This window comes from Leptonotus elevatus, chromosome 14 (assembly GCF_054856555.1).
Source record: "Leptonotus elevatus isolate MCC_2025b chromosome 14, RoL_Lele_1.0, whole genome shotgun sequence".
Taxonomy (NCBI): Eukaryota; Metazoa; Chordata; class Actinopteri; order Syngnathiformes; family Syngnathidae; genus Leptonotus; species Leptonotus elevatus.
Genome location: NC_141252.1, coordinates 21,618,554 through 21,636,053, shown reverse-complemented (window position 1 = coordinate 21,636,053; position 17,500 = coordinate 21,618,554). Strand labels below are relative to the sequence as shown.

The window sequence follows — 17,500 nt, the reverse complement described above, 5'->3', positions numbered from 1 at the left end:
ACCACAACAAAAAAACTGAACTTAAACGTATTAAAAACAACCATTGGTACATATGAAGTGCTGTAAATGGAGTAAAAATGAATCATGCAATAAAGACAGGTAAAAGAAATAACACAAAATAAAATACAGCAGACACCATAAAACACACAAAAAAAGCAGTCTCATGCTGAGTCAAAAGCAATAGAATAAAGATGTGTTTTAAGATGTGTTTTATAAGTGGCTAAAGAGGAGGCTTGCCTAACAATTAACTCTTTGACTGCCAGACGTTTTCAGAAAAGGGATGCTGTGAGTGCCAGCCGATTTAAACATTTTGACTGATCTTCCAAGGTCCACAGAAAATTATCTGTTTGGACTATGGAAACACACAAAAGATTGAAAGATTGAACTTTCATCTTTCATCAGAAAGAAAAAGTTTGTTTCTACCTTATTCTGTTCTTTAGTAATCAACAATAGAAAATGGTTAGTTTCAACCAAATGCGCTTGTTTTGGACCAAAATACGGAGAAATCAAGCTTTTAGTGAAACGATATTATTTCATGCACTCTAGTGAATTTTACACTTCTTTTTGTCCATGAATGATGCCACAAACACCTAAATAGTGCTTTACTTCTATAAAACACTACCACCAAGAATGAAGTGTTTTTTGATAGCAAAATACGTTTATTTACATTCAACAGTGTAACAATTTGACAACAATTTGGCAAACTATTTACAAATGTGTGCAACTGTGGTACTATTTACAATTATGTGGATGTTTCAACGACAGTTTTTCTTTTTGTGTAACACTCCCCTGCGTGCAAGGAGACGCAACAGGATTTGCACAACAGATTAGTTTCACTGCGATTGCCTCTTAACGTGCAGAAGCTACACTTTCTTGCCGGCCGTTTTTTCCGGGGAATAGCAAGTATATACTGCAGTGTGTGTTGCCATCAAGTCTACTATCAGGATCATGCTACGGTTACGTTACGGTGGTGTTACGTCTGGCTTCCTCATGTCCTTCAGTTCCTACCGGGTGGTAGATGTTCTGATCCATCTTATCCACTCCATTCATGGTGGCATTGTAGTCCAGAACCAGTGTCTTCTCCGTGATCAGACTGTACCCGCTCCTCCGATGAATATGCATTGGACTCGGGGTACTCTCCATCGCCCGATCGAATGTCCGCTTGTGCAGCTCCGCGTTTTCCAGCGTTAGCCGGTGAGGCTTTATGACGAGAGAATAACGGTAGCGTCAATGCTTCCAACTGTGGCGTCAACCTCGGGACATACCATCATCATCATCATCATCATCAATGTGCATTGGTCGATGCTTTTCGACTACTCTCCATCGTCCAATCGAATGTCCGCTTGTGCAGAAGTACCCGGTCGGTTGTGCTGCGCGTTTTCCGGCGTTAGCGTCGCTAGCCGGTGAGGCTTACTACGTGATCATAACGGTCGCTTCAAGGCTTCCAACTTTGGCGTCAAGCTCGGAGTCACCATCATCATCATCGTCGACATCAATGCGCTTTTTCTTTCAGTCTTTGAAAAAAATGCTCAAGCGTGAGCTGCTTGCAACCGGTCGCCATTGTTGCTTCATCAGCCATTGTCCCCTCAAGACTAGAGCTCCGCCTCACGTCTTCTACTGAGGCCCACCCAATCTTGTCCAAAGAGAGTCATCGCTGCCATCTAGGGGCCAAAACGAGTCATTATACTAACTAGATCTGCTTGATACTTTCAGCACAGCTGCCCAAGGTTTTCCTCCACCCGTTTCCAAAAAAAAACCCAAAAAAACATAGTGAACGTCTTTTAGCGTCTTTGGCGCCCCTCCGTAGGTTTTTACTAAACGTTATATAACATTTATGGCAGTCAAAGAGTTAACAATGAAATTATATATATTAGGGGTGGTACGGTTCACAAAATCCATGGTTCGGTTTTGTGCTTACGGTTTTCGGTTCAATTCTGTTTGCAGTTTTAGAAAAATCTATTATGTCTTGGAGTTAAAAGTTAAAGTGCATATTAATCACAGCTGATTACTATTATTATCATTTAAATTATTATTATTATTATATTTATGCCAGTGGCATATAGTGGCAGGAATAACAAATAACTGCTTAATTGTATGGCAAAAAGTAAAATCAACTTATTTGTGTGTCCGTCTGTTGCCATTCATACAACAGACTAATCAAATCGGGGTGCCAACGAAAACACGCAGGACTGAAAGAGTGTGTGGAGCTCCCCTACCCGCTTAGCGGATGCAACCCACAAGCAGGAACGCCGCCTTACGGGACAACCAGCAAAGGTCAACATTGGTCAGCAGTTTGAACGGGACCGACATAGGGCATCCAGCACTAAGTGAAGATCCCAAGCGGAGACACGAGATGGGATGAAGGCGAAGAGCCCCATGAGGAAGGAAGCCTGTGGCAACCCACCGTCTTCGCATCAACAGCAGCATGCCGGGCCGAAATGGCCGCAACGTAAACCTTGAGCGTAGAAATGGTGCGGTCCCCATCCAAAACAGCGGGAATTGGGCATGTCACGGGATCTACTTCATGGCCGGCACAACACCTCGCAACCTGTTAGCATACTGCAAATGAGTGGAGGGAGCTCTGGCATTAAGGATCGTATGCTTGACAGAAGCCGAGCAGCCCGTCAACATGAGGTCGAGCTACTCAGCGGCCAAACACACAGGCGGAGTTGATTAGGGTCAGGGTGCCAAATCCGACCTTGCTGCGGGGACAACAGATCCGACCGGTTGTGCAGAGGCCACGGTTCAGAAGAGTAAAGACTGTGTAGAAGAGCGAACCAAAAAAGGGCCACCACTAACAGCAGTGTGGGGCCCTCCAGAAGGGTCAGGTGAATAAGGAGTAGAGGCAGAAAGGCATACAGAAGATACACCGGCCAAGGGTATGTCAGACCATCCTGTCCCAAAGAGGCTACTGTTTTCCCTCAGGGAAAACCAGAGGGAGCAATGAGTAGACTCCTCAGAGGCGAAGAGATCGCCCAACGCTTTTCCAAAGTGATTACAAATGGCGCGTACCACCTCCGTGTGGAGACGCCATTGCCCCGAAGGCGGACGATGGCGGGAGAGAAAATCCGCCACCTGGTTCACTTCGGCCCGTAGACTGGCAAGGCGGGGATGGCCCATCTGAGAAGCCGCTGTGAGGCCCACAGCAACTGTACCAACTTCGTACCACACTGATAATTTGTGGTTAACGGTCGAGGTCTTGTCTGACCATACGGTTCAGGAGCAATCAGGAAGCGACCGGACACACTGAGCAGTCGTCATGCAACGGATCCAGATGGAAGCTTTTCAGCCACAATGGTCGCAATGGCAGCAGGCCCAGCGGGACAACCACAGTCAGGAATGACAGCTTGCCGAGCAGCCGCAGAAAGAGGACAAGAGGCAGCAGCCTGTTGACACGAAAGATAGAAATGAGGTAAAGAACGTCGTCTACCATGATGAAAGAAGTCCGCTTGTTAGGGAATTAGAGAGGACTTCTCCAGTTGACCCTGAGGCCGAGCCGTGACGTGACGAAGAAGAACTGATCTGTGTCGGAGCCCCTGAGCACAAGACGGCCAAGGTAAGGGAACACCTTCATGCCTACCGACTGCAGGGGAGCACGGCCTGCCTGATCCACTGCAAGGAGGGCCGCTAGCTCCTGATCTAGAGCCAGTGTCGTCGATGACGGTTTCTCTGACCCGGCCGGAAAGAGGGCGCCAGCATTGGAACTGAATCCTGAACCCATTGGTCAAGTTCCAGATCACGCAAGGGTCCGATCTGAGAGAAGCCGGGCAGCTGAGCTGCTGACAATAAAAGTAACCGATGCCCCCCAGCCTCAACCCTTGGACCTCCGGGACCGAGGAGCCCGGGAGGGATGAGGGATATGGAGTGCAGACTGGGGCTAACTGGGAGACACACGCATAGAGGAACGAAAGTCCACGACGGGTCTCTGCGAGGGTCACTGAGCACTGAAGCCCACAGTGGGCCGAAGCTGCTGCACTGGTCACAAGGCTGGCAAACTGTAGCCTTGTCTCGTGAGCATGGACCGTCTGTTCCAGCGTCCCACCGCAGTTGAACTGAAAAGTTCTCCATCACCACAAGGAGGCTCCGTACCAACCTCCTGGAAGGGCTAGGCTAGCAATGTTTTAAAAACGAAAGATGTTTTGTATTTAAAGGTGCTTTGTGGAGTTTGACCATTTTTTACTCGCGACTGCCACCTTTGTCTTACAGTGTAACTGCCACATCTGTATCAAGCTTGTTCACAGTTAGTGTGCGGTCGAATAAACTTTAAGGTTTTTTTTCAGTTTTCTTGGCTGTTCCCGAATCTAGCCTCTTGGGGTTGTTTTCAGTTTCCATCCCAACTGTGTTGTAGGCTAACACCAAATGTCCGTGGGTACACTACTCCACCCCTCCCTACCCCCAAGAAACTGTGGAGTGTTTGGGGCGAACATTCCACACTGAAGGGAAGATACAAGCTGATAGGCGCAGCCACAGTGAAAAAGTCAGGGCTCTTTGTCATCTGGAAATTGGTGTAGCATCATGCATGATGTTGAAAAAGGTTAACTCCACAATGCACCTTTAAGTATACAGTACAGTGAATGTAATGCTTGTTGTGTGTTTAGTTTTACAGTTAACTCCAACTGGGGTATCATTAAACAACTAAAGGATGCTTATGACGTTTAGGGAAGGACAAATCACATTGTTTTGCTTCGCGCTTGCTACAAGCAACATGGTGCATTCAGGTTACTGTCACAACATAGGGAACTTGTAAACGCACCACGCTGTTCTGTACATTAATCGCTTTTCTTCGATTACTACATTTTAAAGATCGAGAGAAGCCAAAATCACATAATTTTGTTAAATCGTCAAGCCCTAACAGAGACCCCTGACTGTTGAGCAAATTAAGTTGTACATCAAGAAAGAATGCAAAAAAATAATTCCACCTAGAAAGCTTCAACAATTAGTGTCATTGGTTCCCAAACACTTACTGAGTGTTGTTGTTGTGTAAACATGCCCATTACAGCTTTTTTGGAATGTATTGCAGACATCCATCCATCCATTATCTACCGCTTAATCCAGGGTCGGGTCGCGGGACCAGCAGCTTCAGCAGGGAAGCCCAGACTTCCCTCTTCTCAGCCACTTCAACCAGCTCTTCCAGCGGGATCCCAAGGCGTTCCCAGGCCAGCTGAGAGACATAGTCTCTCCAGCGTGTCCTGGTACGTCCTCGGGGCCTGCCGCCGGTGGGACATGCCCGGAACACCTCTACAGGGAGGCGTCCAGGAGGCATCTGAACCAGATGCCGGAACCATCTTAAGTGACACGCCTCTTTCAGCTTGTGTGCGAGAGAGCTCAGGAAGATGGCTTCACGCACTGAACACTGAAGCGCTCGATGGCCGTGCACTCCTCGTTGAGAAGCACGACGCCCAAATTAAGTGTAGCACTCGCTGGCCGTCCACTCCTCGTTGAGATGTATGACGCGCAAAGTGTCATAAGGAACTTTTGTCCAATGTTTTTCGTGGTGAAACCAGAAAAAAAAGCAACAATCAGTCCTGGCCCTGAAGTGGACTCAAGGTGCGTTCAATGAAGAGGCACACAGTAGGTAATTACAGGTATGCATAGAAAAAGCCCAGATGACTGACAGAGCGACAGGTTGTGACGCATTTTTTGAGACTTCCCTTAAAAAATAAGTCGAGTGTGACTTACCTTGTTCCCAATTTGATTACGCATTCGGGAGCGTAATGGCGAAGATCAGAGACATGCACTCTAGCAACGTTACATTGAGTCATGAAAGTGCCACTGTATTATCAATATTTAAAACAGATGACATCAAATGCAGTCAAATACAGTACTTCAAGAATATGCCATGCAATGTGAAAGCACATAAAGTATATACATAATTATATACAGTATTTAGATAAATTAACATGTATACATCCTAATATTTTGAATTACCGGTAATAAAAAATTTAAATTATTTTGCTGCTTTTGCTGATGTTTTAGATTTTTGTCGAGGTACCGGTATTGAGATATTTTATACAGGTATAGTACCGAAGTAAAAATGTGGGTATCGTGACACTAATGCGAAGAAAACTAATTTCGGCCACGAGGTGTGGTAGCTGCCATTTATACAGAATATATTGTAATGTGTGGGTGGGAGAAAACTGAACTGATTATCAACTCTAATCGCATCTGTGCCATCTGCGATTCAGTGGTTCCTTATTAAAAATATACCCAACCTCTTGGATTCCATCTAGCCGTGAATGACTTAAAAGCAACAATATATCAGAATTCTGACCTGTCGGGACACAATTGTAGGACCCCTGTCTTCTCTTGCAACAGATATGTTGCAATCATTCAAGAAGTCAAGAGCTCCATCTAACTCCAATTGTAGACGAGAAGAGAGCCCACTCTGATCCAGATAGGGACCACAGTCCAGCACAACTTCTCTTGGCTGAGAGGCATATCTGAAATAAGTGGAATATAAAACACAATTAATGTATTGATAATGAATACATTAATGCCACACTATAATTCATTTGTACAAACTATTAATCATAGATAATTGTATCATAGGACCTGTCAAGAACTACAAGGTCAGTGGCAGTTTCAGCGTTGCTCTTCAGGACTTGCTCCAAATTCTGGATTTTTTGCTCAAGATCTGATGGGTTACACTTTCCATTCAGAATGGAGGCTGTGAGACCCAGAATACGAGGATTGCACAAGCTGCCTTCAAAAAGCTGCAGAAAGTGAAACGACAGCAAGATCATCAGCAAGCTATTCCACTAGACATTGACAGGATTCAGAAATGCTTTTTTTTGTCTTCTAGGGTTTACCCCAGAAAAGATGCTAAGACTGGCACCCTGGGAAAAGATTCATCAACTTGGGGTGTGTGCACGACGACAACCAAGCGGTGAATCCTATTTGTCAAAAGGGGCATGGAGGTTTGCGCAGACGCCGAACGTGATATCCAACAAGAACCGAAACATATTCGGCGAGGGTGTGTGTATGTGTGTGTATATGTCTGCGTGCGTGCGTGTGTTGGTGGAAGGGGGTGGGGGTTGGAGATTGGGTGGCAGGGACTCTCAGGCTGGCGTGGTTCGAGGAAAGACTGGCAGTTAGAAATAAAAATAAAAAGCATGGCAATGTGATACATGTCCATGATTCCAGCAGATCGCGGGCTCATGAACTGCCGCGGAAATGCACACTTAATGAGCATACCAGCGCAACATAAGGGTCCTTGGATCCAGCAGCAGGCCGTCGCCGTACTCACGACAGGTCAACGTGCTCTGTGGCGGCAGGCAACTGCTGATGCACCGCTAATGGCTGGATCTTCCCCATTTTTGCAACAGTTATTTCAGATGAAAATCTTTACCGTCAGAAGGAAGTAACTATAAACCTAAGTAAAGTGCAGCAGGTAAACGTGACAGTTGCAACTGGATATTCATTAATTGTATTTAATGTTATTTTGGAGGAATTATTATTTGGATTTTTTTACTATTATTATTTATTGTTAGGAGTCGAGCAGCGACCGCTGTGAAATCCCTATTTTTTTATGTTGGAATTCTTATTATATATTATTATTCTTCGCAAACAATCACATTTTCGAGAACCTAAATATGAAAGAAAACGCACCAAACTTTACACACACATCAGACCTGGTGAAAATTGTTATATTTTAAGGTTTTCATCCCCCCAAAAATTGGTCTGTAGCAGCCCCTAAAGACGTTTAACGAGTCCTGTCCCGCTACGTTTGACCTACCTACGGCTACGAAAATTGGCTGGTACGTGTAGCGCCCCAAAACTAGCAAAGACTTTGGTCGCCGTACCCTAAAATGCACAAAAAGTGCCTATGAATATTTCAATGTCCAATTTTGGCCCATTTTTGCATATTTACAGGGGTCATACTTTTGCCCCCTTGTCTCGATGGCTAACGTAATTGACTTAAAACTTGGGCTGTACCATCTCAACAATCGAGACAAACATCAGGGGGAAAAAAATCTTGTGCTTTCAACATACTAAATGACGGGGGTGGGGCATAAAATTTTGCCTTTCAAAATTCCTTTTTCACGAAGCATTCTCGGTTGTACGTTTCACCTAGAGCCACCAAAATTTTGAGGCATATGTAACAGCCCTCGATGAACAAAAAGGTATGTTGTAGTCATGTGCTAAAACCCAACAAGAAGTCAGCCATTTTGAATTTATTTTGGGACTTACACACACTTTTTTGCACCCGAGTCCTAGTCACCTCATTTTGAGATCGGCCAATTCCGGGTCCCAATCCGATACCTCGGCATTGGAGAAAAAAAAAGTGTTTGTTTGTTTAATAATAATGCATCAGTTTTATATAGCGCTTTTCTAGACACTCTAAAGTGGATACATTATTCATGTACTCACACATTTACACACTGGTGGTGGTAAACTACTTTTAGTAGCCACAGCTGCCCTGGGGCAGGCTGTCAGGAGCGTGACTGCCAGTGTGCACCTACGGCCCCTCCGACCACCACCAAACATTCGCAGCATTCATACACCAGTGTGAGTAGCACTGGAAGTAATGTGTGTGAAGTGTCTTTCCCAAGGACACAACGACACATGACTTGGGGAGAGCGGGGATCGAACAGTCAACTTTCTGGTTACTGGACAACCGTCTTTACCTCTGCGCCACAGCCACCACAATTATATTAACCAGTATGTTAATTTTTCACAAAATGTTTTATTTTTGAGAACCTACTGTAGCCGTTTTAAAGCATGCTACTACTTAACACAAATTGATGGGCTAACCTAATAATGTTTTACTTTAGGAAGAAAAAATACAGTATACATGTGCGTGAAACAAGCCAACTTCAAAACAAACAAAAGGCTGCATTTGAAGAGCAAGCAAGCAAAATGTATTTAATCTTACCATATCCTGACTTTGGGTCTGGACTCGCACCAGGCTCGACTGCCGGTCCATGCGGGATTTGGCGACCCCGCGAAGGACGTCCGACCCTCCGGATTCGCACTAGGTTAGGCTGTTTGTCTATGCACAAGAGACTAAGCCAAGTTCCCGGGCACTGTCAATTTAGGAACTTATAATAGTTTACTTGAATGAAGTCTGCATGTGACTTTTTTTAACCTTATTATATTGTGAATCATGTAGTGTTCATGTGGCATAGTTGAGACAGCTGACTATTTCAATCTGTTAAAGATTGTTTTACTAAAAGCTGGTAAATTTAAGTTTTTCTGTTATTTTTTTGACTGAATAATTGATGCACTGTCAGCAAGGGTTTTGTATTAATTATGTTGAATAAGTAAATACTGCTTTTGTCTAAAATCAAGGTGATTATATGGTTTCTTTTTTTCAGATAATATAGCCAATGGCACTCACTCACCATAAATAAATTGGGAAAAAATACAGATAATCGATGTGAACGGAATTGGTACCGGGCGATCTTACTCACAGATGATCGGTATCGGCAGCATAAAACCCTGAGCATCCCTAGCGAAAATCGCGAAAATGTTTGTGGATCTGGAAAATACGTGAAAATTGTGAAAATGCTTGTGGATATGAAAAAAAACCACACGTGAAAATCACAAATTTATTTGTGTGAACATTTTTTAGACAAATCTTTTCCCATACAGCACATATCAAGTAAACTGCTACCCGAGGCTGTTATTTTGAGATACCCGAATTACTCAAGGACTCATTTAACCCGCATTTGGCAAAATGGTCCTATACATGCTACTTATATGATCTATGAGTTTTTTCAAGTTGCACGTTAGAAGCAGTTTTTTGGATCTCACGGTGAGGTCATGTTTGTTTTCACCTGCACGCGCTGCGTGTGTCAGCGTGTGCGCTTCCCAAAGTGTCCCAGATATGACGGTACAGCGCTTCTTAGTTCCACTTTTATTTTGAATGTTATGTATTACCTTGAATAACATATTTTAATAATCAAAATCAGGACGTTTGTGGATTTGTCTCTATCTCCTATGGTACAATTTGGTATATTAAGGGTATTTCCGATCTTATGGGTAGAAAATGGCTTGCTCTCTTTGATAATGCAATGTTATTTTTTGAAAAACAAACAAACAAAAAAACAGGCCGTTTTTGGTGTCTCCTGAAATGTGATGTTTGGGAGGTACACGGATTTAACCTGATACCAGCGATAACAATCTTTTAAGTTTTGCAAAATCCTTGTGTACCAGGCCTGAGTTACCTGAGCAGTCACAACAAAAATATACAGCTATAATCCGGTTCACTTTTTGTGGCCTCGCTATTTTGCAGATTTTTTGTGTGCAATTTTGCATGCATTTTCTTTCCAGTGACGTACCTATTTTTTTAAATTTGTGAAAGTTTGAACATTGAGAATGTTTAAACAAGAGAGAAATGTTAGAAAATGTAAATGCCCCGATGAGAAAAATGTATAAACTGTGTGGTGAGGTGTTTTACAGCCTTAAAATTTTTTTTTTTTAAAAAAAGCGAACTACTTCGTGGATTTCATTTATTGCGAGTATTTCTTGGAACCCCAGCGGAAAACGAGGGAACACTGCATACCAAATGAAGAAATCAAACTGATTAGAATAATGCTTACACACTCACCTTCATTATCTCACAGTAGGGGTGATCTTTGATTGCAAGATGACAATCATCAAAAACCAACAAGTTGATTTTTGACAAAGGCAAGATTTGATGCTTCAGTATATGCAGGAATATATGGCAAGTCATTACCAGCACCTACAAGATAAAGACAGTTCACAAGAAGGAATGAAATTTCAAGTTTTAAGTGCAACTTATCTGACTCTATTGCCTATTCATTCCAATTATAGCCCCAAAGTCGCCACTGGCTTGAAGACAGTTCTAGAGAGTACTAGTTGTGACTTTGAATTATTACAGTCTCTGGTGGATAAAAAAGAAAATAATTTTTTTTGAACCTATTAGATCGAGAGATAGATACTTTATTAATCCCCTAAAGAGGAAATTCAGTTGTCCATCAGTAGCATCAGGAAGTAAATAGGATAGTCTCAAAAGTGCCCGCTGGACCAGGTTGTCCAGCTTGGTGTGGTTTCTACCTGAGATGTTATTGCCCCAGCAGACAGCGGCAGAAAAAAAGAACAGCAGCAGCAACGGATTGATAAAACCTTATTCATTATCAAATTACCATCCTGCTCCGAAGCACAAGTTCTTACAGATGCCTCAACATGTTGTTAACAGAATATCTAGGTAATTTATTTCTGAGAAGTTTTTGCATTTGCAAAATATGAAATTAGACTTCTATCTTGTCAACGATGGAGCTTCATAAGGGTTCCACCATGACTGAAAGACCCCTCAATTGTGGCGCTTGATGTTGGCACTGGGAGTGCTGTCATTACAACTGGGAAAGGAGTTTTTGAACAACTGTCAAAATGTAGTGTTCTTTAATTTAATAAATGTATTTGTATTAGTGATACTAAATACTGTTTTGAACTTAAATCTACTTTAATGGGCACTGCCATTTCTAAGCATCATCTCGCTCAGTGGATCGGGGATGTGATTCGCCATTTGTGCACAAGTCATTCCAATAGAGGAGTATCAACGTCTTGGGCCTTTCTGAATTGTATGCACTTAGAGCATATATCAGTGCTGCGGAAAGGGAGAGGGAATGAGAACGAACTATAAGTTAATATATATATATAATATAAATATATATATATATATATATATATATATATATATAATATAAATATATATATATATAATATAAATATATATATATATAAAATATAAATATATATATATATATAAAATATAAATATATATATATATATAATATAAATATATATATATATAAATATATATATATATATATAAATATATATATATAATATAAATATATATATATAATATAAATATATAATATATATATATAATACATATATATATATAATATATATATTTATATATATATATATTATATATATATATTTATATTATATATATATATTATATATTTATATTATATATATATATATATATTTATATATTATATATATATATATAATATAGATATATAAAAATAAATAGATATATAAAAATAAATATATATATATATATATATATATATATTATGAATGAGGCCCATGGCATGTTTAATGGAGAACTTGCCCAGCTGTTTGATTTGGATTTGTGGATGAGGATAGATCAAGAGTAACCTGAGTACATTGTTAAATACTTCAAGTACAACCAAACTCAGTTTTACTCCACTGCCTTTTTTTTGGTCATACTTTCTTAATTGGTTTTATAATGTCAATAGTCAAAGGCAAAAGTTTCACACAAAACAGTGAACATTTTCTTGTTAAACAAAAACAAAACAAAAAAACCTTAAGAACAAAGTCCCCTAACCCTATCCTTCCCCAGGCACATATCTCATTGACAATGGAAAAGATATACCACATTAATCATGGCAAAAAGACGAAGAACAAAACAAAATAGAAAAAAAAAAAAAGTTCAACCAAAATTAAAGCAACAGACATCTCGTAAAGGCAGCCGATGAGGGACAAACTGGTCCTCATTTCAGTCCAGATTAGGCATCCAAATTAGGACTGCTTGCTCCTGTAATAATAACAAAAATGGGTTCCAGGTCTCTTGAAATGAGCACTCAGATCCTAATAAAGTCAATCTGATCTTCTACACTTGGAGAAAATGAAGTAACTCTTAAATCCAATCCACAGGTGTAGGCGGGGCCGAGGACTTCCATCTCAGCAGAATTAGCCTCCTGGCCAGCAGAGTTGAGAATGCTACCATGTCCTTCTTATTTGAAGGAAGACGAAGTGCAGACGGAAGAACACCGAACATGGCAATTAAAACATTTGGAACAATATCTACCCCCGTAACCTTGGATAACACTTCAAAAATATCAGACCAATATGTATGCAAACAAGGGCAGAGCCAAAACATATGAATGTAGTCAGCTTTAACCAGTTTGCACCGATCCCAAAGAGGAGAGACCGTATTAAATATTTTGGCTAGCCTAACTTTTGTGTAATGGGCCCTATAAAGAATCCTGCACTGAGTTAAGCCATGCTTGGCGCAAATTGATGATCTATGTGTTCTCTGCAGAATTGCCTTCCAAGTATCATTTGAAATTTCTTGGTTTAAATCGATCTGCCAAACAGTTCTAAGAATATACTCCTATATAAGAGGAGTCCAAGCCGATTTTATGAATCTTAGCATAAATGACAAGCCTTTGAGTGAAGACAAAAGTTCTGAAGCAGGAGGGATTGTAGGAAAATGCAGCCACAAAGAACGTACAAAACTGCGTATTTGGAGGTACCTAAAAAAAAATGTCCTTGAGGTAACAAAACGTATCAATTAATTGTTGAAAAAAAGCAAACGTGGAGTAAATATATAAATCATTAAACATCTTTAGGCCCAGGCTAGACCACATGGAAAATGTGCTGTCCAGCAATGATGGGGCGAAGGTAGGGTTGGCTGAGATCGGAGCCCGGGCAGGGTTGGTCTGAAGCATCTTAACTGTTACAAATTTCAAGACATGAGCATACCACAACATTTTTAGAATAGGTAGAAGTGAAGGATAAAACAGGCGAATATAATCAGGCTTTCAATGTTACCGGATAACAGCATTTGCTTTTACAACCAACCATAAAGAAGGTCTCTCTGTGGTGTCATAACGGAGCCAGTAATGCAAGTTTCTGATGTTCACTGCTCAATAATAGAACAAAATATTTGGGAGAGCCATACCATGCATCTCTTTGGGATGCTGCAAAACCTGATAACGCAACCTAGGTGTTTTCTTCTTCCAGACAAAATCTGTAAATAGTCGATCTACTTTCTTAAAAAAAAAGAGAAAGAGGGAGAAAAATCGGAAATGCATAAAAACAAATATAGAAAACGTGGCAGAATGTTCATTTTAATAGCATTCACTCTAGCCGCGGTAGAAAGATTAAGTAAGGACCACCTCTCGAAGTCTTGTTTAATCGCCGTAAGTAGGGAGAAAAAATGTATCCTACGGATATCCACCAAAGTGTTTGTCACATACACCCCTAGGTAGACAAAGCCTGAAATCAGATACTTTGAATGGAAATTTTGTCAGTGGGTGTCCCTTGGCCAATTTATTTACAGTGTAAATTTCACTCTTTCCCAGGCTCAATTTATATCCCAAAACCTCACCAAAAGTACACAGGACAGAGGGCTGCAGGAACAGAACGAGACAAATCCGACAGCAATAACGAAAGATCATACGCATATTTTCAGTTCCACCCCGTTTCTTACAATGCCGCGGACATTGGAATGAGACTTCAGCGCCACTGACAGCGGCTCCATAACCACGGCAAATAAAAGTGGGCTCAAAGGACAGCCTTTTCTGGTGGATCGAAATAGTCGAAAATATTCAGAATTTGTACAATTAGTTCTAACAGACGCTTGCGGAGAAGAATACCGCAGTCTAATCCAAGACACAAACCTCGGCCCAAACCCAAATTTGTCTTAACTGAAAAGAAAAATCGATCAAAAGCCTTTTCCGCATCGAGAGTCAATAAAACTTCAGAGTAAGTTTCTGAAGGATTAAACACCACATTAAATACCTTTCTGAGATTAAAAAATAAATAAAAAAATGAGTGCCTGTTGCGAATAAATCCTGTTTGGTTTTGTGAGACGATTAACATCAGTATTAACCCCCCCCCCCCAACCCCCAACCGAAGGGCCAGTACTTTAGGCATCAGTTTAAAATCCACATTTAAGAGACTATTTGGGCGATAGGAACCACATTTTAACGGGTCCTTACTCTTCTTTAGAATTAAAGAAATAGAGGCCTGATTTAAAGTTTGGGGAAGCATACCATGCTCCAAGGCTTTCGTGAACATCTCCATCAAATATTGAGCTAACGGCTTCCAAAACGTCTTACAGAACTTGGACGAAAAACCGTCCCGAGCCTGGGCTTTTGCGCCTCTGTAAGGATTTCATAGCTCTCTCCAATTCTAGTGCAGTAATGGGACGGTCTAACTCCTCTTGCAAAGCCTTATCTAAAACCGGGAGGGTCAACCCATCAAAAAAAAGATTCAAAATCTAAAGAACCTGAAGAATGATCTGACTTATACAATGTTTTATAAAACTCCATAAATGTTTTGTTAATTTCCAGTTGGTCAGACAAAATTCCTAACTCATTGTCCACACTTGGAATCACCTGAGATGCGGACCTTTGACAGAGCCAGTAAGCCAACAGACTGCTAGTTTTGTCTCCCTGTTCATAAAACCTTGACCTTGAAAGAAGCAGCAACCTCAAGAGAGAGTGACATTATATTCTGCATGTAGAGCCATCCGTTCTTTATAAATCCCAGGTACTTTTGAAATTGCATACTCAGCATCCAAACTAGCTATACGCGGCGATAAATTGGCCAACTTCAATCTCATAGATCATTTTTGGTGGACCTCATAGGAAATAATCTCCCCTCTAATAAACGCCTTCATCGACTCCCACAAAACAGCCGCCGTCACTTCTGGCGTTTCATTAAGCTGAAAAAAAAATGTAATCGGTCAGATATATGTTCAACAAATCTCTTATCCAGTAAGAGCTGTGTATTAAAACACCACAGCGGCCGAGCATTTGTAAATTTACGAAAGTGTATGTTCACATAGACCGCAGCATGATCCGATACAAGTATTGATTCATATTTACAGCCAGACACCATTTTAAGCAGTGAGTCATTTATCCCAAAAAAAATCAATGCGTGAACATGTCGGATGTACATGAGAAAAAAAAAAGAATATTCCCTCTTTTCCAGGTTAAAACATCGCCAAGGATCTGAGACTTTAAACTCGTTCATGAAGGCTCCGAGCACCTTTGCGGATTTAGATTGTGGCACTAAAAGTTGAAGAGGAACGATCCTATAAAAGGTCTACCCAGCAATTAAAATCCTTACCCAGAATTAAGCTATACTGGGACAGCTCCGGCAACATTTAGAATATCCGTCATCATCCCAATTGGGAGTGTAGATATTAACAAGTACAACCCTGGTCTCAAAAATACTCCCAATAACTATGAGAAACCTGCCTGTGGAATCAGATATTGTTTTACAATACACAAAAGGAATAGTTTTATGTAAGAGTATTGCCACCCCTCTAGCCTTACTGGAGAAAGAAATATCTGACCTACCCAATTCAGCTTCAACCTGAGACTGTATTTTTAAGATGGGTTTCTTGCTAAAAATTTAATTAAGCTGGCGTAAATAGTGTAAGACCTTGCTACGTTTAATTGGATTATTTAAACCTTTGCAATTTAGACTCACAAATTCACCTCCTAGTGCAGATTGAGCCATCGTGCACTGTACTGAAATTTAACAAAGAAAAAAGATCCGCTAATGTGGTAAAAAAAAAATGCAGACAAAATAAAATTAACAAGTACATAAAGAGATATGTGCCCCCTGCCCCCTTTAACTCAACAAACAACCCCGAAAACACATTCAAAATAACTCCCTTCTCTCCTAGCACAAGCAACCTCAAATGGGGTGCATGCTACCTCACCTCTCAACACACTGAACCTACTAACTAGCATCTAACCGTGACGGCTAGGGGGATGAATACTGAACCATCCTACTATACAAATACTGGAATAGCTGCGGTACACAATAGATGTACTAACAAGTAGAAACGTTAAGAAAAGAAAATACTGTATTTATTTATATAAAAATAAAAAATAAAAATAAAACTTTATGGCGTGTCTAAGACAGTACAAACATTCTTTTGAGCTGAAAAATACAGTCCTTAATTAGACAGCAAGACCTGATAAACACACTGAAAACGAGCGCAAAAGAAATCAAAGAACGGTGACTTAACATTAGTCCGAGTCCTCAAAATCAATATCTCAGTGTACAAGAGCGCTCGTGCAACTAGCTACATTAGCACTGTTGAGGCCGAACGTAACAATAGCAATAACAGAAAACATATGGGGAAAAAAGAGAGAACAAAAATAAAAGGAAGCAAGAACAGTTAGTGACCGGTCGAATCCTGGGCCAACTAGATTTTCTTATTAACAAACTAAAGCCCGGGCCGGGTCCTCAAAACGATGAGTCGGACCAGATGCTGGGCATCGTGAGTTGCAATGTAGCCGGGTCCCGGAGGCCGAATTTCACGTTAGCACAGGAATGGAGCTCTCTCTTTACCTGCGTGGATGCTGCCCTCCGTTTGGCCACACGTTTGGTGATATCCTGAAAAATGTGGACCCTCTTCTCATTGAACAGCAAGGGCAAAGCCTTCCCAGCCCGACGTAAGATGTTGGTTCCATCTTGAAATCTGTGAATTCTGCTGATCATCGGTCGAGGTGACTCACCTTCCCCCGGCTGAGACTTGAGCTTAAACATGTCCTCCAAAGGTTTGGCCACAAACTTGGTGAGGTTAGGACCCTCAGACCCTCCAGGCAGACCCACAAGTTGAATATTATTCTGTTCTAACATTTCTCACTCAGTGCTACCACAGTCGCTGATAGCTTAGCAAGATTAGCTTGAAAAGTCGCTAGCTGGTCCCCGTGGTCATTGGCTGGGCGCTCCAAATCCAGAA

General features: G+C 41.3%; 1 protein-coding gene across 6 annotated transcripts in view; it reads right to left on the bottom strand.

Moving 5' to 3' along the window:
* dicer1 (dicer 1, ribonuclease type III) overlaps positions 1–17,500 on the bottom strand; it is a 213,908-nt gene that overhangs the window by 162,923 nt on the left and 33,485 nt on the right. For 5 of the 6 annotated variants that reach the window (XR_015097029.1, XM_086094344.1, XM_086094347.1 and 2 more), the window contains exons 6-8: positions 10,553–10,687; positions 6,553–6,713; positions 6,272–6,440 (exon numbers count right to left, since the gene is read on the bottom strand). Coding sequence is in view for 5 of the 6 variants with exons in the window: in XM_086094344.1 (XP_085950470.1) it covers positions 6,272–6,440; positions 6,553–6,713; positions 10,553–10,687 (465 nt within the window). In the remaining variant the exon portion in view is untranslated. Of the gene's footprint in view, positions 1–6,271; positions 6,441–6,552; positions 6,714–8,875; positions 10,527–10,552; positions 10,688–17,500 lie in introns of those variants that run through there. The other variant, XM_086094348.1, reaches the window with a different exon arrangement.